Raw genomic sequence first — 26,590 nt, 5'->3', positions numbered from 1 at the left:
TTCATCTGGAAGGAGTATTTCCTATTTATGCTTGTCAAGATTCTTTTTTTTCCGAAGCCAGAAGGTTTTGTTTGAGAAAATCAAATCCCTTGAAAGTACTTCATAATTATCTACATGATTATCTTAAGTGTCTGCCATGGCTTTGCAGTGAGCTCAGGGGCATAGAGAAGCAACCTGCAGCATATTGATGCCTGCAGTTTTTCCTGTGCAGAGGAGGAATGGGGTTTTGAAGGCTGCCTGCCTCTGGTGGGGTGGAGCAGGTTGCTACCCTCCATCTCTGGAGGGATGTGTGTGCATGGATGAGGAGAGTCCTCCAGCAATGTTGCTAAATGAATGATGCATGAGTTTTGTGTGGGATGCAGATGCCTTTGAATGCCCCATCCTGCCCAGCTGTCTGCAGGATTGAAGCTGAAGTCAACATCAGGTTATGCCCTTGGCCGATGCAGAGATTTAGAGGCTCTGGAGCTAAACGAGCTTTCAACGTGCCCCAGATTCTCCACACTGAAGCTAGGCCAGTGCTATTTCTCTGGGGATAGGTTGCAAAGGGCAGCCTATAACATGTCCACCCAATGACAAAAATAAATAGCTAAGAGCAAAACCACGCAAAGTATTAGGCCAAAAAGGGCCTCAAAGGGTGGTTTGGTCTGATAATTTCTAGATCGTGAATGCTTTTGAACCCTATGTGGTTACTAACCCAGTAAAAACCAAAACCTGGTGTTTGCTCCTGAAGCAACAATAAGGGTGTCTTTGTCACAAGTTATGGATGTTACCCATTAGATGACCTCTCACTGTGCTCTCACTAAGACAAAAAAAGATGCTGAAGGTAGAAAAGTAAGAGGGATTAAATCGGAGAGATCTACTCCTTCCCACAGCCCAAGACAGACTGGATGTAGTCATTGTTCCTGGCAGGTATTTGTCTAACCTCCTGCAGAGACCATGATTGATGGGGACTCCAGCCATCCGTGACAGTGTCCTCCAGTGCTTTGGTATTCTTTATCCTCATTAGTGTTACCTAACCGCAAACCTACACCTTACCCCAGTGTGATTCACATCCATAACTCAACTCCGGGCAAGGGGAAAAGACTGTGGGACCTTTTCAAGTACATGAGGGCCTGTAGTTGTGTTCTCACACCCCACCTCCTTTCTCCTTTTCAGACGAGCAGGCCCTAATTTCTCAAGTATTTCCTACTAAGTCACGTTTTCTTGACTGGTAGTCATGTTAGAGCTCTGTTCCAACTGGGCAGTTCTGCTGCTGAGACCTTCCCAACCCTGCATAAGGCTGCAGAGATATTTCATGTATCTGGTAAGCTTTATCCCTCTTGACTTTTCCTGTGACAATGAGCCTTTCTCGCCCTCAACAGCCAGACTTTATTGGCAGAAATTATTCCTTAAAAACCCTCCATCTCTTCCCAAAGATTTGCCCCCTAGCCAACCTTATCTGTGATTTTTGTTTTGTAGTACACCATGCTTGTCCTTGCTGAACTTTATCCTAAGTTTTAGACTTTTATTTTTTCATTATTTTTGCCAAGATGATTTCAGATGCTAATCCTGTTCTCCAGTGTGTCTGCAGTCTCTCCCAGCTTCGTGTAATCTGCAGATTTAATAAACGTGCTCCCTCTCATCGTGCAGGTCACTAATGAATGTGCTGAGCAAAACTATACCATAGAGATCCAGCAGAGCTCAGCTCACAGTGTCCTTCTGTTTTCACAGAATATCATTAATAACTACTCCCTGGGTATGGCTTTATAGTACACTCATTTAATCATGTTCCCCCAGTTTATTTATGAGAAAGTTGTTTGAGATGGTGTCAAAAGCTATAATAAAGCCCAGATAAATGACATCTAACAGCTTCTCCATTATGAAAAGAAATTAATTTGATTTGATATGATTTTTCCTTGTCTCTTCTGTATCTGCTGCTGCTTATGTTTTTGTTATCTTCCACATGCATGCAAGCTGTCTCTTTGTTCGTTTTAGAGTTTTTCAGAGGATTGAAGATAGATTGACTGATGTCGCATCCTTGTGCTGCTTCCCTTTCTACCCTTGAAGACAGGCTCTGTGCTTGCCTTTCTCCTGGCTTCCGGCACCTTGCAGTGCCTGATGTCTGAGCTTTCACACGTGACCAAGAGATAGCTTCAGCTGCTGTTGTGGGGAATTTAGAAGGTGGTTTGTCCGACCCTGCTGTTCTGGAAATACCTGACTTGGGATAGAGGGCTGATCTCAGCCTGGAAGAGGCTGAGGAGAGGATAGTGTACCTTTGCAGTGACATTGTGTTGTAGTATTAACTGTACTAATCCACTGTGCATAGTAGGAAATTTTAACAAGGACTAAAGTGAAAATCAAACCATCATTGCCTCTTTTGGTATCTTTTTTCAATAACTTTCTCTGCATTTGAGCAACACTATACCAGCCTGTATTCTTGGTATTAATACACATTTTAAATTTTTTAATCTTCTGCAAGTTTTATTTCAGTTTTATGCCCTGACTTTTCTAATATTTCTGCCTGTGTGTTCACACTATTTTTTTCACTCCTGCTCGTAACCTTTTAGTGTTCTTTCTTCTTGCTTTGAGATAAATCAAAAGCTCGTGGTGCTGCCAAGTCTTCTGATCCTTCTTCTGCATGGAGATGTTACTGTATCTGTGCTTTTAAAGCACAAAATATTGTTTCTTCAAGAAACTACAGCTCACCTTGGTTTCTTTTTCCTTTAAACTCTTCTCCATGAATTCTTACCTAGCAGGTTTACTTGAATGTACTGAAGCCAGGCACTTGTGTTTTGCTGTCCGCAGCCCCTTGTGTATGGAAGATTTCATCATTTCACAGACATTCTTACATGATTTTCCTTCCACCTGCTTACCCCAACACATCTATCTCTGGAGGCACTTCCTTAATGATTACTTGACCTATCAGTTATGCGAGAATATTGCTCCAAAGGAACAAGGACTCTCTGTCTCCTGCTGCTTTCCTTTCCTAGCAGACATCTCATGCATGTACTCTCCCATTACCATTGAGTCACTTGTTGTGAGGTCATCTGATCTGTTTTATCTTCTTAGACTGGGGTTTGTTCTGCCCTACCCTGTGTTGTTTTTTGTTTGGTTTGTTTTTTTTTTTTATTTTATTATTAACTGGAGAATTTAGCAGGTCTTCCTCCCTCTGTCTTCTGGACCTCAGAGCAAGTATATGCATTATCCTTAGTATACTAAGAGATGCTTCCTCTACTTTTTCTCTGCTGGTCCATATATAAGCTATGCATCTTTATGTCAGTATTCCAGATCTATGTCTTACTACAACAAGCTCCAGTCATGCCAGTTAAATCATCACTTTTGTCTTAAATTAAATCTGATATCTTAAATAAGACCTAAATTCTGTATTAAAAGCAGTATGTTTCATTAGTTATCTAAGATACTCAGAGGTTTTAATCCTATTTCCTGGTCAATCTGTGAGTGTATTATCACCCCTTCTCTTTACACCTGTGTTTCTGTTTTTATTCTTTCCTCTGTTTTTGTCCCCTATGTGTGTTACCCTGAACCTAATTCAGACATCCCCCTCATTAAGCAGTGATGAGCCATTTCCTCCTTTCCTGAGCTGATGTTCATCACTATTCAGCCATTGGTATAAAATTACCCTGTTCATGAAGATGCTGGGGTCCTACTCAGAGCATCATGTGTGGCCTTGAAGTGTTGTCCCTGGCCCTGCTGGCACTTTCTTAGGGTCACCCCTGTCCATCTGGGAAGTACCATGCAGCCAGGGAGGTGGCAAAACAGTTTGGATCCAGCTTCTGGGCAGCAGCTTTTTGCCAGAGTCCGTTTATGCTTGTGCTCTTGGAGTTGTGGTTTCTTGCTACAGGCTCTTCTGCCTAACCCAAGCTTTGCATCCACATCTGCTGGAGCAGACATGCAGGCTGCAAACTGCAAGCTGTGGCCTTCTTCCAGCTTCCTGATGCACAGATCAGTGGTCAGGATCTGCTTCTACAAAAGAACTCCCCAACAGAAACAGGTCAATGAGACTTGACTCGTGTCAGCATTTTTCCTTGTTTCATAGATCCTAATGATCATAGAAAAGAACCCTTTCTCACTCTCTTGCTTGATAACCCCCAGCTCTCGCTACCTTCTGGCAGACTGGGTGCACCCTTTTCTGAATTGCAGGAAACTGGGGAATTCACCTGAGCAACACCTGTCCCTTGGGACTGGGTAGCCACCTCCCTTAGATGCTTCACCTGCAGGGTAGGTTTTGTCCATTGTAAGCCACCACTGCCAGTAAGAGGAGAGACCCCATTGCCTGTTCTCACCCTTTGTGTTTGCTGCTGCCCATCCCTCCTGCAGCTTGGTGGGAAGCTATGTCAGAAAAATGACCAGATTAAGGCTATCCCAGCCTGAAAACACTGTCATGGAGGAGGTCAGAGCTGCCTTCAGCAGTGGCATCCACCAGCTTCAGTGGCTGGCGAGACTCGTGTTGTGCTGTGCCCCTTCGGCAGTCCTTGGCATGGATTTGGTTGGAGCATCTGCTTCGCTTGGGTGCCAGGCAAGGCGCTGTCGCAGGAGCATCCTCACAGCTCATCGATTCCCTGTTTACCGAGGAGGTCAGGAGCTAATCGTGACCTTTTATTCCCTTGCTGAGAAGAGCAGCTGGTGCCCTCAAGTGGTAAATCATAGGAGAGCGGCTGCGGCCGTGCAAGCCCGGCTTTGGGCTCCTGTCCCAGGCAGGATAATGGGCAGAGGCTGCTGGATGCATGCTGTGTTTCTGGCAGTTCTAACCATGCCGTTTCTTCCTTGCAGGACTAGGCAGTGTGCTGACCGTGGTGGGAAGGAGACATCGTTCTCAGCGGAGTGGAGATCCTGACAACAAGCATACCTGGGCAGCCACAGACACTCCCCATCACTTCTTCCATCAACCTTCCTTTCTGTGAGGGTAGCTGCAGTGAGTTCACACCAAACATCCTGCCTTGACTGTGCTTTTGGTAGCTGGAGCCCAAAAAATCCATTCCTGTGAGATCTGATGGGGCTTGCTTTGGATCTGCAGCCCCACTCCAGCATGGCCTCAGGTGTTGCAGGGGGCTGCAGCAGGCAGCGGAGCCAAGGTCTGGGAAGCCGATCGGGTCCAGGGCTGCTTCTGTGAGGGGATGCACAGGGACAGCGATGCCCATCACGCAGGACAACGCAGGGGTCTACCTCCCCCTCCTGTGCCAGTGGCTGCAGAACAGCCGTCGGGAGGGGGCTGAGGGCGCCGAGCAGCAGCTCTGCCGCTCAGCTGTACAGAAGCTGAGTGAATACATCCAGCTCAACTTCTCTGTGGATGAGAGCAAACTGCAGCCAGGCAGCTGTGGCACTTCAGATACAGAGATCTGCACCATGTACCTGGCCCAGGAGATGCGGAAAAATGAAGTTCTTGGGTTGAGCTTTGGGAACATCCCCGCTCTGGGGGACTATGGGGAGAAACGTCGGGGAGGGAAGAAGAGGAAGGGGAATAAGGGACCAGTGCTTGATGTTGGGTGCATCTGGGTGACGGACTTGAAGAAAAACAGCCCAGCTGGGAAGTGTGGGAGAGTGCATCTTAAAGATGAAATCCTGTCTTTGAATGGCCAGCTGATGGTTGGCGTGGATGTCACCGGTGCGAGGTAAGGGTGGAAGAGCAGCCACCAGTGGCTGCCTCTCACAGTGTGTGGTGCAGGTTGTGGTTGGTACTGATTGATGTCTGAGAGCAGAGGTTTTGACCTCTGCTTTCCAGCCCCGAAGAGACCACTGGGTTTTTCCTAAGGTCTGTAGAAAATAAGTAACAAAAGCAAATCGATAACTAGCCTACACCTGCCCTTGGACATCCACTAGAAGATTTTGACAGGTCATTGTGTCAAAAAATAGTACCTGGTAAGCACTGGCGGGTGTCCACTGAAGGAGGAGTCCGCGTTTGGATAAAAATGCTTTTTTTTTTTAAGGGAAAAAGAACACAGACTCCGCAGCACTGGAAGATTTTTAGCGATGCATCTTAGTTGATCTTAGAGGATTTTTTGACAGTTAAATGTTGCCTCAGACTTTTTCAAAGCAAGACGATTTTGTGTTTTCCAGATTGGAACAACTTCATTTTAATAAATTCCCTTTGATTTTAGTTCACTTGCTCTCTTTTGCTGTCTCCTATCCCAGAAAACTTGAAACCTTTTAGAGTTCAGATCAGAAATGAAGGTTCTTGCAATGATAGAGATTGTTTCAGCTTCTATATTTCAGCTACTGCATGAAGTAGAATCAGTTATTGGACCAGCTTGTGGGCCAACAGACTTGCTCACACTTCCCTTTGCAAAGGCCTTTGCTAGACATGGGAATGCAAGTGTTCATTCATACCCAATATTGCAATGTATGGGAGGGCACGAAATCCTCTCCCTCTTGCCAGGGGGCATTCATCTTGGGGATGGACAGTTTTGGAGGCGAAGTGCTAGCTAAGTGGCCATTCTTTAAAAGGAGAATCTGTTGATCTGCAACCTGGATAATCCAGCATGTTTTATGGGCCTTTGGAGTAACATGCCATTTCAGACTAGCTGAGAAAGTGCTCAAGCGAGTGAGATTTGCAACAGGAGCAAATAACAAGCTTTAACTGAAATAAGCTGCATACTGAAAAAAAAAAGTTAAAAGAAGAGTTGAATCTTCACAGGTTCGTCCAGTGAAAATATAGCATTGATGGGAAGACTCAATGGTTATTTGTCTGCTGCTTTAGTTATTGGGTCTGTAAAGCCATAATGACCTTGGGGTGTAACAGTTGTAAGTTATAATCCTGCCAAGTACATGGCCTTTGCTCCCAACAGGCAGTGAATGCAGCAGTGATTTCGGGTGGCCATCGCTCCCAATTCTGCCAATTGGCAGAATAAAAGCAGTGATTCCTTGATCTGTGGGTGCTGGGCAGGTCAACCTGGCTGTGATTTTGCAGGTGTGATAACATCCCTCTGGAATTTCAAGCCGGTAATACAATGAGTGTATAAATATTGGTACTGTGGGAGTATCAGTCAATGGTACCCCCAAGTCTGAGAGGTTTTTTGGCAAAAAGCAGTTAGTTTGCTGTTTCCCCTTTGCAAGATGTGATTGTTCCTAAAATCCAAGGGAATTGCTTGCATGGCCAGCAGTGTTGTCTTATTATTAATGCAAAATGAAAGATAATACCCACTAGAGTCCAAAATGTTTAGATACCTGCTCTTTTTATCCTCCCCTGAAGGCTTCATTTTGGACTTGTTCTTTTTAGAAAGCTCTGTTATTAGACCAGCAGCTGTGACGGCTGCTAATGAGAACCAAGTGCTTCATTTTCCTTAGTTGAGAGGATTTTTTGGCCATTATGAAGTCGGAGTTTTGGTGGTGCGGGGCCAGTGTTGTTGTTTGTAAGATCCTGGTTTAGAATATGCTACATCTAATTTAGGCCAAAATTTAAGACATCTCTTAGTCAAAACCTGATTTATTTTCAGCATCCTAAGCATCCTTGCCTTACTAACTGCTGTCTGACAAGGTTGATGTTGATGGATGACCTTGAGTTTGGGACCTTGAGGATGCTCTCAGTTTGGAATGCCTGGTTTTGCCTTTCAGGGAACTGTTTCGTAGCTCCAGCCCCATGTTATAGAATCATAGAATTGTAGAATAGTTAGGGTTGGAAAGGACCTTAAGATCATCTAGTTCCAACCCCCCTGCCATGGGCAGGGACACCTCACACTAAACCAGGTCACCCAAGGCTCTGTCCAGCCTGGGCTTGAACACCACCAGGGATGGAGCATTCACAACTTCCCTGGGCACCCCATTCCAGTGCCTCACCACCCTCACAGTAAAGAACTTCCTCCTTATATCCAATCTAAACTTCCCCTGTTTAAGTGTTAACCCATTACCCCTTGTCCTGTCACTACATTCCCTGATGAAGAGTCCCTCCCTAGCATCCTTATAAGCCCCCTTCAGATACTGGAAGGCTGCTATGAGGTCTTCACGCAGCCTTCTCTTCTCCAGGCTGAACAGCCCCAACTTTCTCAGCCTATCTTCATATTAGCACATTGTTCATCTGATCTGCTTCAGGATGCTTTGAGAGTCCTTCAGTATATTTCTTCATGGGGGGCTCAGAAGCGATATAATTCTGTCTAGGTCTGTAATAAGCTGAAAGGCAACATCAGCTTGCCTTCTGGGAAGACTGTTTCAAAGTAGAAGCTTTCTTAGAGTATTTCCATATTGTTGCAAAGGTGGCAATAGCAGAACCCTTTTCTGTTGGCTCTTCAAGGCATTGGGGCAGGACAGCACACTGAATAGTAGCCCTGGCTTAATTTATGTCTGCCTAATTATTATCTGTCTGGCTATGAAACAATTCCAGGTCCACAAAGGGGTGTGAGTGCTGTGATTTGCAGTGTGATGTACTTCATATAGCCTGCACACAGTCAGTGAAATTAGCTCCTGTAGCATCAAGCTGGATTAGGCAAGCAAAATCACTGCTTACATGTTTATTTCTCAACTGCCACGTGTACCAGGGCAGCCCCATCTTGCCTGGTGAACGTGTTGTCTACACTGGGGCTTTAGGGAATCTCCTGATTTATCTCCATAACAGCGGGGAATTTGGCATGAGGGTCTCATGCCCTCTCTCACAACCCTGCAGAAGGGTTGACAGAAGTGTTCTTACATAACCTGGGCTTCACTTCACCTCATCTTCAACTCCATCCCACAACACAAACCTTCGCTGTTCCAAGGGGCTAAGCCAATACACCAGACAATGGGAGAAGACAGGTTAGGGGCACAGGATGCTTTCTGCTGGGTGTCCTATGGATGTGGCCAGCAGGAGCAGATAGCTGGAACTATAACAGTGTGGGTGTCCCTGGGCAGATTGTGCTCTTTCGGCACCTACCTGTTGTAGGTGCTCAGGTCGTGGGGCGGTGATGGGGTCAGACACAGCACACAAGAGCAGCACGCCGCATCTTGGAGGAGCCATCTGTGGTTATCAGTCATCTGTCTCTCCTTGCTAGGGAAGTGGAATCTGACTTCTTTAGAGAAAAGTTACTTCTTTAACTTCCACCTGATTGCCATGTAAACAGCAGAGACAGGCTGATTATTGCTGAGCTGGTTTCTTTTTCTTCTTTCTTTTCATTTAGAGGAACATTATGCAGTAATATAATCATCAAAGCTTTTTGCTTAACAGAGTATTATTACATTAGAGAGGAATGATGTGGGTGGTGGCAATTTTGGTGATGCTAGTGACTGAAGGAAAATTATCGCTCTCTTCAGAGTCAGCAAATCGTGTGTGTCTATCAAACAATTGCAGGGAAATGAGCTGTATTGGAGTACTGAATAAAGGTTAGTCACAACTCTGCATGTTTATTTATCTTCTGTCTATAAAACTGTATCTCAAAAACACATGGGTTATGTTCCCCCCAGACAACAACTTCCTATGTATTTTGGAACTACTCCTCTCATTTTGGTCTATTACTCATTTACTGGAGGGAGGCTGTTAGTATTCCTGCAGATGACAAATGAATCCTTCATTTCTTGAGCATGACTGAATGGGGCTTCATTGAGCAAGTCCTGGGAGGATAGCAGAAGAATTATTTTGTCATGAATATCATTCTGTTTGAAATATTTGATTACAAATTTCATCAAGCTTAGCTGCAGTGCTGGGACACAGATACCATGTACATCTAATCTTGGTGCTGAATAGATTTCCAAATTCAAACTGTTCCTGAAGAAAGCAGAGTAAGATACATTACAAGTGATGACAGTGTGGTATAAACACAAGATATTATTAAAATTTTGTCTTTTGAGGAAACCCAACCACTGCTTCAGAATATCATGTGCCTCATCACCAGAAATTACCAAACATCACCATGTGTGGGAATACAGTCTGGCTGGCTTCTTCTTAACCCACAACCTGGTGTTGCTTCCAGAAAACAGAGAAGTGTTTCAACAGCCATACCTTTGCACAGCATTTTCTTAGTCTCTCCTCTTTAGCCTGTGTCCTGGGGGAGCTGCTAGGACTCCTCCCCAGCACAAGATATGGCATGCCAAATGTTAGGGAAATTGGTTTATTTTCAAAGACTCTGAGAAAGACCTTCAGAAATCAGATGTGCAGTTGTGAGTGAGCTTCAAGTGCCGCTACTGAAGGTGAAGCTTTGACCCTACCTTTTGAAATCGGGGTTTCCAGCAAAGCCAGGATCTTTTCTAAGTGCTTGCTGTTACTGCATGTCACATCTACATGCTCCAGGATAGTTGGAATTAGGAAGGTAATGTCCTGGTTTTCCTAACAGGTCAATCCTATTTGTATTTGTGTGATACATAGACATTCTAAACACAGACCTGCTTCTCTGTCAGCGCTAGCAGCTGATTACAGAGCACAATACTGAACATGTAACTAAATTACAGGTCTCAAGACATGCAAAGCACTTCATGCTGCTTGCTTGTGGCAGTCAATAACAATCCTGGGCTCAGCTGGATGAAATCTTAAGTCTCTGTATCAAAACAGTCCTTGCTGGAGCTGGAAAGCCAATATTCAGTGCCTGGCTGTATTCAGAGCCAAATTCTACTCTGAACAGTGGTGGTCTTCAGGGGAGTGCTCTTCTTCTTTGCCCCCTTGTTGGAAGCCCTGCATGCAAGATGATTCAGAGTGGTACATCTGCTGAGGGGATGGGAATGGAGAACCCATGCTGTGTCTGTGAGTAGAACTGCTAAAAAATCTGACAATGTGGTTTGAAGGCAGATGTTTCAGAAGAGCACACCTTTCAAGGCACCTTTTATTGAACTCCCCCTTCCTCAGAAGTTTGAACTGAATGATTTTTTTATCGTAAGCTGCTTTGCCCCGCAATGGGAAGTTTCTTGATGAGAAAACCCCCTCCCCAAAATCTGGTCACTCTTTGATATCCGAGTGCAATGCTCCAGTTCTGTGTTTTCCATGGGGCACTGCTCCCTGCCACGCTGTGGTGAGACACTGGCACTGCAGGAGGTTGGCTGTCTTCACCTTGGCCACTTTGTCCTTGCGGTGGTGGCCACCGTTATCTCTGGAGCACCCGTACAACTCAGCAGTGTATCCAAAGTGCTTCCAGGTGCTCCAGCTGGTGTGTGGGGATTGCACACTGTGGGAGCGGGGAGCACAGGCTATGCCCTCTTCTTCTCATTAGCTGGGGCCCTCAGTTTTGGTAACAAATCCGTTCTTTACACTTAAGTGTTGGCTGTTAGAGTCTATGAATGCCTGTGTTATGGTGCAAGGGGAGGTTTTCAGGTTTCTGTGCCTGTGATGGGCTCGTGTTACCCCGGAAGTTATTGTGGATTTGTTTTCCGCTTGTGAAAGCAATCTCCTTCATATGTCCTTTTTCCTCGCGAAAAATCACCCCAAGAAAACTACCCCTGGTCATTACAGAAAGCTTAGTTTCACCACACTCCCACCTCCTGGGCATGTCAGGTTGTGTGGATTGATTGCTCTGTTTTACTGTGTTTCTTCACCTCCTTCCTAAAGCAAAAGTGTTGCCAACACAAAGTGCTGCTCAGTATAAGCAGCTGCTTTGCATGGTATTAGTAGGGCCTTTTCTTGCTTATGTTCATAAGAAAATATTTTTATTTTAATAGGAAAACAAATGGAAATGTATCCTGGCCCTTTGCCCTTGGCCACGGGGCAAACATTTCTGTGGAAGCTCCTTGTTAAAATATTAACAGCACTGACTACACAGAGGAAAGCAAACACAGTGGTCCTGGGGGCTGCAGCCTCCAAATACAATCTCAGGGAGTAGATTTCTCATAACTGACCTAAAAAATACTCCTAAACTATTGTGGAGTTGAATTTGTTTCCTTTTTTATATCACATTACCACCCATCATGCTGCTAAGTGATGGATCAGGGCACAGAGGCTAAGACCTGGAGCTTGTTACCACAGGCATGGATGAGAAGCATATGCTGACATGCCCTCTGAGCTGGCTGGTGTGTGAGTTCTGAGGGTGGAAAACGAGCAGCACGTAGGGACTGTGGCTGAGGGTTTTCTCCTCCAGTTGAGCTGCTGTGGTGGGGAGACAGTGAATGTGTGCTCAACCTGTGCAAAATGGGAGGAAGCCCATGGATGTCTGACATTTCTCAAACACAGCCTAAGTGTCTCCCTGTGCTCCTGCAGTCTCATATGCTGGAGAATGGAGTCCCCTCTGAATCACAGCTGCTGTATTTTATGCTGATAGTGGATATTAATTCCACCACACCCACACCCCCCCCCCCCCTTAAAATATAACAGGACTAAGATGTTTTCTGGTTTTATGTCTTCAGGAAAGGTATGAGCAGACTTGGCCACACGTGTTGAGAAATAAATTGCTCTGAAGAAATGAGCTTTATCCAAAATTGTCTCTCAAGAGCTAAAGACTTAAACGGAAGGTCACTAATCCCCAGACTCAGCAGAGATCATTTAGCTTGTTTGTTCTTTTTGCTTTATTAGTCTGAGTATGGTTCACTCGATTTCTCCTCCACACCCTGTGGTTCCTGCCTTTCCTCTCAACTTCTCTGTGCTGCACCCAACCTGTGTGGAGGCAAAACGTGTTCCCTTGTAGTGACGGTCATTTGCAGCATCCCACTACTGCTACAGCTGCCTCCTCAACAGGGTTTCCAAGCCCCTCATCCTCCTCAAATTTGTATCTTATTTATCTACCTAAAACCCATAAAAGATGATGGAAAGACTCCCTCTGATTTAAATGGCTCATGTCCTGTATGTGTTTGCATGTTGGTCCCAAAGTTTTGGGAGCAGTATGCTCATCGTTGCTTTTTACACACTGTTGTAACTCAACAGCAGAGCTGGCCTCTCTCGGTAAAAAGCGTGTTACCCAGAGGACATACATGTATAATTAAGCAACATCCCCAGGGTCATCTGCAGCAAATGCTCTCCAGCCCTGGCTCTGCACACTTTCTTTTCAAAGGGATTGCATCAGGCTTGGAAAGACTTGGACAGAGGTTGGTGGTGTTGCCTTAAGAAGCACAAAAGCTTCAGAGTTACAGAATGGGTTGTCCGGAATTTTTTTGTGTGCTTTTGTTTTATTCCATTGAGCTGTGAAAGTTCTGCTTAGAAGGCTGTAACTTGTGGCCAAATGTATGGCTGTGTGTCTCCATTTAATTTGCTGTTCTGACCATGCTGTAATTACAAGAAGCCCGCTGTTTGGAAGCGAGCTCTGCCCTCCTCATTCATCTAGTGTGGGAACAGCTTGGTTTGGTGAATCAGCCTCGTGCCTCATCATTTATCCCTGATGCCAAAGTGGCAGCAAGAGACCTTTTCCATCATGAGTGGGATTTTCAGCTTTGCATGAAGCAAGCATCCCATGCTCTCAGGTCATCTGGAAGCACTGTCAGGCTGCAGCAGAACTTAACTAATTGGCAAACTGCTGGAATGTGCAAAATAGGGTCACTTTTTTCCACCTCCCAGCCACGGAGCAGGTAAGGCCTTCAGCCACAGCAGCAGTTATTTTCACAGCCTCTCCAGCAGTGCATTTGCTAACACATAACAGTGCTTTAGGCATCAATGTTTAAAAATAGAGATGTTCGAAAAAACAAGCAAGGAACATTTTGTGCCCATTATTATTGCCCTTTCTGTAATGCTTGTGCCCTTAAACACCAATTTGCAATGTGCAGTCACTCATAATGTCTCTACTAATCTGTAAATGTGAATTTATCCTCATATTCTGGGAGTCCAAAATTTTGCACAAAGCAGGGTGTGGGCTGAAGACTGATTTCCATGAGACAGGAGCACCAAGCTGCAGGAGGAAGAGGACATAACTGGACCCAGGTTACTGGTTACAGAGGGATACATGGCAAGTTGTCCTTTCTGACTCATACTGACCAATGTTCCATGAGTCCTGGAAAGCCACAGCTTCTCCAGTCTTCACTGAAATGTTTTTTTTCTCATAGCATTGGTCTAAGGAAGCAGTGTTCCCATTCTCAGAAGGCTTTCATGACTACTCTACAAGGAAGTGGCAATCATACCTTCTTGCCAGCCTCATGTAGCTTTGTGTGTGATGGTTGCTGTCCTGGAAGACGCACTAGGACTGAGCTATGATCCTCCAGAGCTAAAAGCATTAACGGTGGTGGCAGCTTAAAACCTGCTTATCTCCTGTCACTGGAAATCAGGCCTGACTTGGAAAGTACAGGAGCGGGAGGGTTGAAAGAGGATGAACAGGAGACAGTTCCAGAGGCAGAGACTGTGCTTGACATCAGCCTCAGAGAAATGGCTTGTCAGCATGATCCTGCTATCTACAGACATAAGTGAGAAGATAAATATAAGAAACGTAGGTGTGATCAGCAGAGAGGCAGGTACATAACTCCAGAACTGCTGCAAGTGGACGGCTGTGGGGCCAGGCTTTTCTTTCCTGTGGAAAATTCATTGCTTTTCTTATCTGATGTGACACTTCCCTCCAGCTCCAAGCAGTATCACATGCTCCTTGAAACTTATTTTTCTGTCTCCTTTTTATCAGATATAGGTTAGGACAGGAAGGGCTTATGTATCAATCGCAGGCTCTGCAGCATCACTCTCTGCTCTTACTGCTTCCTCTGTATAAAACGTGTGACACTCAGCAAGATCATTTGCACCTCCAAAGGGAAATGCTTTTAACAGACCAGTAGCATTAAAAGATAAGTTGGCAGGTGCTGCCAGAAGGTTTGGGGCTGTTCAAAAAGACTTGTACCTACAGAGACAGGACGAGAGTAGGCAAATGTGATTATTAGAAGCAAAATTCACCCTAGAGCATCCAACACTCAAGAAGCCCAGCCAGACTCAAGGCTCTTTAACAAGACTTTCAATATACCTACAAGAGGTATATTGAAAATGGATTTAGGCTTTTTCAAAATGCAGCAACATTGCTGAAATGTGGCTGAAGGAGATTATTGTTTAAAGAGGTGTCAAGGTCTGTTTTTTCCCTTCTCCACAGTAGGTATTATAGATAACAGGATGATCTTCTAAAAAAAAAAAAAAAAAAAAAAAATCAAACCAAATAATTGATTAATAGAGCAACCATTTTGACTGTGTTTTCCTAGTTTGTTACTTGATCATTGGAATGGGTTCAGGGTAGCACAGTAACTATTCAATGAAACGGTGGTGTCCTGCTTCTCATACTCATACACATTGACCAGTAGTTCCTTGTGCCATGACAACTGAAAAATTACTAAGTACTTATGAATTTTTCATAGCCTGGGCTATTTTTTGTTCTGGTAGTGAAGAGAAAAACATGGACATGTGATAAACAGTAAAATTAGTGGTACCATCTATATGAACATAGAGCCCACATGGGGATGATGGGTTAGAGGTTTGGGAACTGCTTGTTGAAAACTCATAGGCAATAAATGGAGTCAAACTGGTCTGTGATGTTCTCACTGAAAATAACATGCTAATTGTTCTGCTGAAGACGACATTTCAGATTTTCATCTGTAGATACATTCTACTAAACTACAGATTTTTCTCAGTTTCCTCTAGAGGGCAATGTCATATAAATATTTTAAGCAATTTTGGGGTTACGTCAGCCTGGAATTTAGCCTACCTTACCTACGAACTGATAAGATGGCAGTGAAAACTGTTTCTTTTCATGCTTTTTAGGCGTCTATATAAGCAATATAATTACTCTAAATGTTTCTTGGGCTTGTTCAGCGCAGTAGCTAATCCCTTTAAGGAGTACAGAAATATGCTGTGCATTTTGGGCAGATTTGCTTATGCCGGAATGCAGAGAGGGAGCTGCTTATGAAGACCTGACTCTCTTTTATTCCCATGCAGCTTCAAGGACTTTCAGCTGCTACACCTTATTTAAAACTATTGTAAAAGAGATTATAATCCAGTCTCTTGAGAATGAAGTTAGCAATTGCTGTAGTTTATGTTGGTCGCTGGAACTTCAGTGGAGAGAATAAATCTAAATACCAAAACTAAGTGGTCCTCAGGACCTAGGAAACAAGAGGTTTGTGTTACTACTTTTTTCCCTAAGAAATTAGGTATTCCCAAATTCATTAACCGTGTTGCTTGTTTGATGGGTGTTAGTAACAGCACAGTTTTCAAATTAATTGTCCACATAAACAGCTGCTAAAATTAGTATGAATCAAAGGTGGCCACTCTGGAGTTTTAAGAGCTGAATTTAAGGGATATTGTCTCCTATTTTCAGTTACTCTAGTGTAAAAAATGGCAAATATGAATAAAGGCTGCTTTGTGTTCCTTAAAGCTCAGCTGTATAATTTGGAACACACTGACATGGGCACAAACTTCTTTTTTGTTGTCTCTGTCATTATCTTCGTCCCTTCCCCCAGACCAATACTACTAAGAGGGAAATTTGCTCTTGACTTCCCAACATGAAAATGGCTTTAGGGAAATCCTTTTAGAATTAGTCGACTCTTTCCCCTCCTGATGGTGACTAGTCCTCTGGAGCATCACCATAATGGCCTTATTGGATTAACTTGCAAATCCCATATGTTTACTGAATCTGTGGGCTAACTTTCTTTGCAAAATAGCTCTTCCAAAAAAGTAATGGGCAATCTGCAGTTGCCAAGTTCTCTAAATGAACAAACCTGTTTGTTTGTTTTTCCCCAAACAGGAAAAGCAATTAATTCAAGTAAAAGACTTATTCCCAAAAGCACTCTATTTGAAAACAAGGGCCTATGAATAAAAAGAGCAATAGTTGCCTTGGCTTCAAAGCCAGCAGGCATTAGGTAGCAAAGCACGATTTGCCCTCTACTTTGAGTAATGGGAGCTCTCAGCAAAATCTGAGGACACAGCTCTTCTGTAGCCTTTACAAGTTAAGTAGGTGAGAACTGCTTTTTAATTACTTCTGCTGGCCAGGCAAGACTTTCTCTTAAACCATGTCTTAACAGAAATATGGTAAGGAGTCTGTAAATTACAAGTTGCTGGGAAAATTTTTTAGAGACATTAGTGGCAACTAAATATTCTTAGTTCATTTCTCATGCTGCATGAATCTGATGAATAGCTTTGGGTTTGAACTGTATATTCATCACCACTTTGTTTTAATTGCTTGTGTTTGGATCTCCCTAGCTCTAAGGTTTCTGAAAGCTAAATGCCGGGCATTATTCTTTGTCTTTGGCTGAAGGAGCTATGTTTGGGGCTGTAGGTGTGCAGTCAGGTTGATTCACCCTGAACCGGGATCTCCACTCATGGGAAGCCCTGGGAATGTCATGCTTGTATGGCTGCAGGTACTATAGGAACCACCAATAGTTCATGACTTTGCCTTCTCCTGCTGACTCTCTGCCTTCCTGGCTGGCAAGGCTGAAGCACAACTTTCTTGCACATAAAAACAAAGCTGTGCCTGAGGTCTCTGACAATATCATAACACTGCGGGCTGTGGTGGAATCGCTTCCCATTTATCTCCATGGAAATGGGAAAACTCTGCCTTCCAGATTTCTTCTGGCCACTCTGACCCAGCAGTACACAGAACTGTCTTCCCTCTGATCTGTTTTTTGATCATTGCCTGCATTTGGGAAGTAAGTGGAATATACAGAGACCAGAAAATTATTTAGTAAACTAGCCAATTTAATCAGGATGAACTATGTGGTTAAAATAAAATGGGTTCCAATAATTCACCCATTAAGTTGTGGAGAAAAAAATAATAACTCCTTAAAAACGTGTACAGGTGCCAAACGGATCAGAAGTTAATGGCTGGTGTGTGGAATTCAAAGTCAACAAGGGTTTACTGCAGGGCTCTGCCTTTAAATGGACTGTGTTTTAAATAGTGTATGAGAAAGGCAGAATCTCAGTGCTTTATTAGAATTATTTGGTGACTCAGATGCTTTCCATGATGACCCAAGAATCAAATTATAAACTGTGGAAATGAGGTTAAGGGGCATCATCATTAAAAAAAAAAATAATCATCCAAGTTAGTTAGTAGAGAAGTAAATGTCAGTCTTGAGAGAGGTGGATTTCAGAAGAGCTTAAGAAAACAAAAGAGGTAAAAGACAAGAAGGTAGAAAAAAAAAACAGGATAGAAGGACTTAGAAATTCATTAATTCTGGCTGGCTGAATAATAATCAAAAGTATTTTGCCTAATAAGTAATTAAATTAGATATCATTATCTGTTAAAACAGTTCAGCTAGATCTCATAACCAAGGAAACCAATCCTGAGTCCAGGTGTCAGCTACCATACTCCCTGAGGTTTTCCCAGCCTCAAGGATGTTCTCTCATTTAATGATAATATCAATAATAGCATTACAAAGTATGAGGAGACACATTCTCCCTTTTTTTATAATCTTTAACACGCACACCAGCTCACTTGGGAGCCACTGGCCGTGTACTACATTGCGGGAGTCATGCATGACTTGGTGAAGCCAAGTCCTTTAGATTAAAAAATGTCATATTACCTTGCTATATACCAGGTCATAAGCTGGTGTAAGAATCCAGCACGAACCAAATGTAAAGAACTAGTTTAAATTCCATTCAAAGTTTTGCCTCAACATATTAGTGTCATTTGCTACTTGCTTATAGTCCGTGTTGCTTTCTGCAGCAAGCCTGTACTGGTTGGCTGCTTTATCTTCCGTTTCTCTTCTGCCTGCTTCTACTTTAAATCATTTACTTGTTAGTTATGTTTGTATAAACTGCATACGACTTAGAACTATGTATCCAACTCCTGTCAGGGTCTTACAGCCTAATAGATAGCACGTGTGGACTTATGTGTTGGGTCCTGGTCAAGCCTTTTCCCCCCACTGTGAACAAGTCATGGCACTGGTGACAGGGAGGTGATGACAGCAGCTTGCTTTCTGCAGGTGCTTGAGCTCCCCAGGGAAAAAGCACTTTATTAAATGTTGGGCTTTACTGCAGAGCATTTCTTTCTTTCCAGGTACCTGCCTGTCTGTTGGAAGGTTATAAAGTCAGAGCAGCTTCATAAAGGCTAAAATTCTTTGAAATACCTGTTTCTGCAGAAGTACATTTGTGCAATACAAGTAAGCCCTAGCTTATGAGATACCTTCCTGGTTATGAATTTAGCCATTATCCAGCCTTCCTGAGTGCCTCCAAGAGGCATCAGTGTAAACAAGTGAGATTTACTTACCTGTAGGGTTTTCCTGGAATAATGACAGAATGGAAAAACTGAATTCTATTTTTCTGAGTTCTTGAAGCCAAAACGCTGTCCCTTTCTGTGCCTAGTACAGGCTTTGAGGAAAAAAAACACCCCAAAACACAACCTTGTTTTTGTTGTGGTGCTCCTGCCAACACACAGATGAAGTTTTGATTTCCAGATATGGTCTCTGAGGTTTGTTGTGAAGTGAGAAGGTCCAAAGCCAAGCCTGCTGGAGCTGCCAATATTCTGGTTGGAGCACTCCAGTTTATAAAACTTTGCATATTATACCTTCACTGGGCTATCTTTTAGAGCAAAAGTCTAGCAAGGCAGCTCTGGATGTGGGATGTGTGTTTACTGACGTAAAAGGAGCCACTTTGGGGCTCTGTTGGGGAAAATGTGATGAGATGATTTCCTGTTCAAGGCAACTCTTATTTGGTGAGAATTTTCTTTCAAGTATGAACAGACTCCTTAGTAAGCAACTGAACTGAGGAGGGACCAGTATCAAGATATGCACATGAGAAAAACAGGATTTAATATAACCATGTAATTCATCTGATGGCTGCATGGCCACTTAACTGGGAGCAGCCTGGCAATAGGATCATAGAACAGTTAGGGTTGGAAAGGACCTTAAGATCATCAAGTTCCAACCCCCCTGCCATGGGCAGGGACACCTCACACTAAACCATGTCACCCAAGGCTCTTAAACACCGCTAAGAATGGAGCATTCACAATGTCCTTGAGCAAACCATTCCAGTGCCTCACTACCCTCACAGTAAAGAACTTCTTCCTTACACCCAATCTAAACTTCCCCTGTTTAAGTTTTAACCAGTTACCCCTTGTCCTGTCACTACAGTCCCTAATGAAGAGTCCCTCCCCAGTGATGGGATCCTCACCCTTACCCAGCCCAAAACCATAACGCTCTCTCATGCTCACTTCACACATGTACCCATTGTTTTATGGTGACCAGTTTGGCAATGATGGGAGACACACAGGAGAGGTGTGGGAGTTTCAGGTATGTACACAGGGAGGAGGTTTATGTTGCTGTTCATGTTGTCCAGGGACTTCTGTTTATGGCATTCCCCAGACTCTTCTTCTGAGGATTAACGTCATGCAGGGAATGGGACAAAAGAAGTGAATGTGAGGTGAAACTAAAGGTTTCCGTCTTGGTCACGTTTTGCCACCTGCTCTCTTAGCAGCGTTCATCAAAGTAACGTGAAAATTGTGTCCTAGAGAAATAGCTTGACTGAATATTTAAATTTTAAACCTACTGTCGCTCTTATTTTTTTCTGAGGTCAGCTGCAAATTGTAACTTTTAACCTTTAGCTTGTGCCAATTGATCAAAATGTTCCTGTGTAGTCACTGAGACCTGATTTTTTATTTTTTCCTTTCAATTGATGGTAAAATCTCCTCCTGACTTGGGAGGAAGGATGTGACCTTGCCAAAAGAAAACCTGAAACCACAGAACATCGTTTTTTGTTCATAATACTCCTTCTCTTTGGGTACAATCAAAAAGCAGATTATTGTTCACCCCTTATTATAAAATGACTTCACTTTTCCCCCCAGATATTTTACATAATCGCTGAGGGGGAAGGAGGTGAATCCTAGATATTAGGGGATAGAGGAGTAGTTCCTGATTTCCACATGTAAGCATTACGCCAGGGTAACCTGATTAACTAAGAAGTAATTCTTAGTTTATGACCATGTAAAGGAAGGATTGGACCTGTAGGATGTGTTCTCAAATGTGGTCAGCTGCATCTGATAGGTCCATGAGAAATCATCACACCTCCAAAATATAACATGAAGCTAAGGACTCACTTGTTTACACTGATGCCTCTTGGAGACACTTGGGAAGGCTGGATAATGGCTAAATAAATAAATAAATCTCTGATCCAACAAGACATGGGGATATCCTAGTGAAAAATCCAAAATGGATGAGAAATCCAAGAAAGATCCTGCCCATGTAGCCCATATGCATGATGAGTGAGATCTGCAATCAGCAGCAAATGCTACTACTGATACATGGTGTGGAGCCTGTAACAAAGACACGCTGGACCCATTCAGCCCAAACAAGAAGTCTTGCAGGTTAAATTTATATTAGCTGTAGCCTGTAGATTGCTTTAGCAAGCAAAATTGAGCCTGGGTGTTAAGATCTGGATCAAGAAATCCAAATTAGGTTTCCTCCTTAAAGAGAAATGAGCACGTGTTGGCATTGGTTTTCATAACGGCTTTAGAAAGAAAATATTTGGAAACAGATGCAGTATGTTTCTGTATATTAAATCCAGTCTGTGAAATAAAACTACTCTCTCTGACTGCACAGAACGGTCAGAAGACTCCTGGAACAAAATCCTCCCTAAATCTCATGTATGTTTTAAGGAAGACTCTTGAAACATTAATAAGTGGTGAGCGGATGGCACGTTCCACCACGTGCTGGGAAGTACACACTGACAAAATGCAGGACGGTTGGTGGTGTTTAAAAAGCAAACAGGATCTGGGCTTCCACTTTGGATGTATGCAGCACAGCGTATTGCATTAATGGAGGCTATTCTAGCATAAAATGAAAGCCACATTTGGAACAATCTCTGCAGCCCTGGTTTAGGACACTGGGGAGAGTAATATAAAATGACTCCAGGGTGGAGCACAGGTTGCTGGAGGGGGCAGCCTCTGCTGTAACCTACTTTATTTTTGTAGTTAAGGAGAAGGGAAAAATACTGCTTTGATAGGAAATCCTAATGAGCAGGCACATATGGGCAGAGCATTTGCCAGGGGGAAGTCAGCCCCTGAACAGAGAGCTTGTGTAGCCCTGTTATGCAGGTTCTGGTAGCTGGCGTGCTGGCCTTGCGTGTAGTGCCTAAGCATCCTGCTGGGTGTTTGCAGAGGAGTAAAACACTGTGTTCCCTTGGCTGCTTCTGAAAACACACCAGAGCTTGAATTACTCCCCATGGAGGTGTGTTTAAGTGGTGGTGTACTCCTGGCAGCCTTCCTCAGCAGAAGGGCTGGTCTCGCTACCCTGTCGCAGCAGCACCACGCAGTTGAGGTCATGGCTGGGGATGGGAATTGGCACCAGCCTGCCTCTCTAGTCTTTACCTTACCTCCCTCATGCTTTTTCTGAGATGTGTGGTCTTGTCCCATTTTATGTCATGGCTAAATCACTTCCAGTATTCTGAGTAGGGGAAGGCAGGGAGAGCACCTGGAAGCACCTTCCTGGAGCAGTTCACCAGCAACATCCTGACGGGGTTGTTGATCTCTTGGCCATGCTGATCATCTCCAGTAGAGTTGTAAGTTTCAGCATGAGGCATGGGCAGTAGCAGGTGTGCAGAGCCCTCCCAGCCAGCAGAAGCACCCTGCTGTCGGCAGCTATCAGCTGGTGGGTTTTAAGTACATTTTTCCCCTATCTGTTGACCCTTCAGGTTTATAATGAGATGTACATCATGTACTGTGTGTACAGAGTCTTGTTGCTGGAAGATTCATATTGCTGTTCTCATGCAAAGAAAACAAACCCCGTTGATAGCTGTGTTCCCCTAGGCTGATGAGCACCCTGTGCAGCATTTTACACTCAGCAGAGCTTAGCGGAGTTAAAAATAGTTCTTGTCAAAGTATTTCTTGGTAGTAAAAATGTCCTTAGGATACTTCGTGAAATGGTAACCTTTGGACCAAACAGGGTAAGGAAAAATCAGAACATAGTCGTCAACTCTGCAAAAAAAGTTTGCATTAATTGTGCAATAGGGGGGAAAGGTTAAGAGCAGAGAAAACTGCCATTACCTTGAGGAAAGAAAGAATGCAATTTAAATAGGGATCTAAGGGTGAGTACATAATGTAAGATGTTATATCTTCATGAAGTATTTTTCCCTCAGTGCTTGAAAAATTATCTGGGAGGAAATGCCTGGCTCAGTGTAGAGGAGGGGGAGGTCTTGATGAGAGTCTTTGGATTCAAGGAAGGGTAAAACCTGGACTTTCATTGTTTTCTTTTTTAATTTGTTTTTAAAGGTTAATGTGAATTCTAAATTTTCTCCCCAATCTGTAATTTATAAAAACAGGCTTAGATAGGTGTTTTCACTTAGAAACAAAACTCTTGGTGGTAACACATTGCTTTAAGCAAATACATGTTTCTGTGTAGAGTCTCAGACCTAGGCCATACACTGTAAAGAAGGGACTATATGAAGTGAACAGAAGTTAAAATTAAACAGAGGACATTACTGAGAGAAATGCAAACAGTAAGGATTGAGATGTGAAAGATGGCTTGATGATATTTTCATTTTAATAACTGTAGCTGGTGTTAAATGTAGCAGATAAGGCAAATTGCTTTAAGACTGCATGATTTCTAGGTTATTACTCCCTGTTTTATTTCAGCAGCACTAGTACATTTCCTTTTATCTGTTTTCTGCTCTCTGATCTTGGGTTGCTTTTTATTTTGAGGTTAAATACAGTATACTTAATGCCGTGTAAATCTAATTGATATTGTTCTGGTAATACGTACTTACCTGAATTACTTACCTGAATTAGAGACCTGCTCAGTGAGAAGTCTTTATCCCCTATAAATTTGTGGTAACCTCTAAATAAGCTCTACAGGCACATAAAGAAATTAAATAAGAAGTGACATCAGAGCTATAAAATGTAGATAAATTGCATTACAGTTTGGAGTTTCATGCGATATTCAATAAAAGTGGGAATCTTTTTCATGTACATAATTGATTTTTAAAATTATCAGCTTAGAAATAAACTAAAATGCATACAATCAGCTCTAATATGGCTGCTTGCTAAACATCTTATTTCCTACTATTTGTATGGTGGGAGGAATAAGCGTGAGTTTACAAGTAACTCTTATATAGCTCTCTCAAGGGCAGGTCTGGCTGCAATTTACATATAAAACCCCACTAAAGATTAAGGGATGGGGTGTTTTGAGCCAGACTGGGAGCTGTTTGGAATTTTTTGGGCACATTTTTTCTGTAGACCCTGTGAACTCGTGGTGGGTTTGTGGCACAAAATGGTGAGGGTGTAACTCCTAGCGGAGCTCTGGGTGGCTCAGTTGGGATGGTGGCTATGGGCTGTGGTATTCAGCTCTCCAGGGCTGTTTATAGTAGTTGTGTGTTGGAGCTATTAAACCTCTATTTATAAAAAAAAACAATCTTTTGTTGTGCTTGTGTGCAGAAGAAATGGTAAGGGAAAGGTTTTCTCTCTGGTATTCATCTCATAGTGTTAATAGCATGTGGTGCAGAAATAGGGCTTTCTGAAGGTGGTGATTGTGGATGCTTAGGGAACTCGATCACCAGAATGCACTGAATGGACTGAGCAAACTGGGGAGATCCACTTGGAGGTCAGGGAAGGGATTTTTGTATTTACACTGGCATGGCTGGGAGCAGAATGTGGCCTTTGCACTCCTTGGCTGTGCCTTGGTATGATGGACTCCAATGCAGTGTTAACCCTCTTTGTGTCATTTTTGTGGCTTCTGGCTGAGTTCTGAATTTTGCTGTATTCTTTTAGGAAAAAATGGAACATCCCAGTGTTGTTCTGGGTTATATGCAGTCCTGGATGCTTATTGTGTTTTCAAAGGAATTTCATTTAAATCTGTACGCTCATTTTGCTGTCCATCAGATCCACAAAAAGTCTTGGGTCCTGGGAACACATACCATATAATTGACTTTATCTGCGTGTGCTGTGTGCCAGGGGTGTCAGACAGATGATGTCCAGGACACAGCAGTGTTGAGAGAATGTGAATGTCTGCATCTATTATAAAGAACAAATGTTTCTGATGCTTCCAGATTCTGAAGGTAACACTTGAGGTAAGGCTTAAATGTAATGCAGTTTTAGGTACCAGACCTACCGCTTATGAGCTCTTCTCAGTTGCTTCCTTGAAGTATTAGCTTCTAATACTAACACATTAGAGAAACTGATTTCAGTGACATTTAGTTTGTAGGAGTGTGGCTCTAAGGTGATTTGTGTTTGTTGTTGTTTGTCTGAGTGTGAATCAAGAACTTGTTTGTGCACAGATGATGACAAGAACCAAAAATAACGGCAGTCCCAAAAATACCACATTGCATTTTCCCTGTGCAGTGACATGGGGATGCCATTGCAACTGTATCAGCTAAGTTCCAAAATGGCTGTTTCTGCAGCCTTCTTTTGACTGCCATGAGAGTTTCATCTATCCACAGTTTCTCCATCCTTAATATTCTCCATCCTTCATTCTGTACTCCTGAAATTAAAGCTAGAAAGGAATTGGATGCCCAGCTCTGTTGGGCAGAAGAAGATGATCTGTTCTAAGTAGTTCTTCTTAAGCCAGTTTTCCTTAAACATTTGCACTATGTGTTTATAAATCAATGCTTTATCTTTAAAAAACCATGACTCAAATCCAGATTTGGCTTATATCAAAACAGATTACTTTGAAATACACAGCTGCATGTGTGCGTGTAAAGTATCTAAGTGCTATCAATATTCTCCAGAATAAGAGCTGAGAACATTTAGGGACAAATCCTCCAAAATTTCAGTGGGATGATGGCTCCTAAATAGAGATAGAAAAGCTTTGCACAGCCATCACTGAGCTGGGAGGTGCCCAAGGATTCTGGGCTTTCCTGATGCTCAGGATCCTGTTCTGTGCTCTCATCCAGGCCACTTTGGTCTTGCCTGAGCCTGAGCTGCTCCTCTGTCTCCTTGTCCCCCACGGATCCCACATGCCATTTCTCTCCCCTCCATGGCTCCTCAGGTCAGTGGGGAGGATAACGCACCTCCTCACCCCCTCTGGCTGCTTCTGCCTAGTATATTTTACCAGGAAGGACATTGCATTTTCCTTTGCATGAATAGGAAGTTGGGTCATATTTTGTATCCCACAGGATAAACAATTCATGGATCTTTCTGGACTTCCAGTGTCATAGCAGACAGTGCAAGATACCCGCTGTGGTCTCTTTTCTGTTTATGACTGTAGCCTAAATAGTTAAGAAGACAAAAGGAGGCATCCCAGGGAGTGATTCCTGCTCCAAAACTCCTTTGTATTATTCTAATAACCGCGTCATGGGAACATCACAAACAGTTTTTAGGGCAGGGACTCAGGACAACCTCTGCCTCCCACGTGAATATCCTGAATTTGGCATTGTGTTTTGCACAGAGGAATTCAGTTAAAAGAAGAGGTGACGTAGAGCACTTAGGCAGAAGCCGTCTGGAGGCTACTTGTTTTCCTAGGAAAATAATGCTGGTGTGCATTTCTCTCCTCCTGAGCAGCTGAACTTGCTGTCTGTGTCCTGGATGAACTCCCCAGCCCCTGTGCTGCGCAGAGGACAGATACAGCCATCACACCCTCCTCTCACTGTGCTCAGAACCTGATCTCTGCTTTATAAATGAAGGGACTTATGATGTTTTTTGTCTTTTTTTGCTTTCTTTTCTCGGGAGATGTCAGGCCATGAATCACAGTTGGAAGGGAGGCATTTCCTGGTTAGCAGTGTTGAGCCCCAGAAAGAGGCACATCCGAAGGACTGAAAGCTTCCCTTTGCATTAGCTTTGTGTTTGTTAACTATTGGTGCATTCAGTTTTGGCACCTAATTAACTCCTTGTGCTCCCTGGGAGCTGAGGCTTAACACCAGGCTCTGAATTTTGCTCCAAGGAACAAAGCTCAGGTACTCTCCTGTCTCCCTCTA

The 26,590-nt window shown here is 43.4% G+C and overlaps 2 protein-coding genes across 5 annotated transcripts in view; one reads left to right on the top strand and one right to left on the bottom strand.

Annotated features, from left to right (window-relative positions):
* PMAIP1 (phorbol-12-myristate-13-acetate-induced protein 1) overlaps positions 1–26,590 on the bottom strand; it is a 442,512-nt gene that overhangs the window by 286,422 nt on the left and 129,500 nt on the right. The gene's annotated exons all lie outside the window — the stretch shown is intronic.
* PDZD2 (PDZ domain containing 2) overlaps positions 1–26,590 on the top strand; it is a 204,671-nt gene that overhangs the window by 57,804 nt on the left and 120,277 nt on the right. For all 4 annotated transcript variants that reach the window (XM_062612868.1, XM_062612871.1, XM_062612869.1 and 1 more), the window contains one exon: positions 4,771–5,609. In XM_062612868.1, coding sequence (XP_062468852.1) covers positions 5,131–5,609 — 479 coding nt within the window. In that variant the 5' untranslated portion in view covers positions 4,771–5,130. The remainder of the gene's footprint in view (positions 1–4,770; positions 5,610–26,590) is intronic.

Source organism: Pezoporus occidentalis, unplaced genomic scaffold (genome assembly GCF_034315485.1).
Source record: "Pezoporus occidentalis ecotype Australia unplaced genomic scaffold, CSIRO_AGI_Poc_V1 ctg162, whole genome shotgun sequence".
Lineage (NCBI taxonomy): Eukaryota > Metazoa > Chordata > Aves > Psittaciformes > Psittacidae > Pezoporus > Pezoporus occidentalis.
This window is presented reverse-complemented; position numbering and strand designations above follow the sequence as displayed.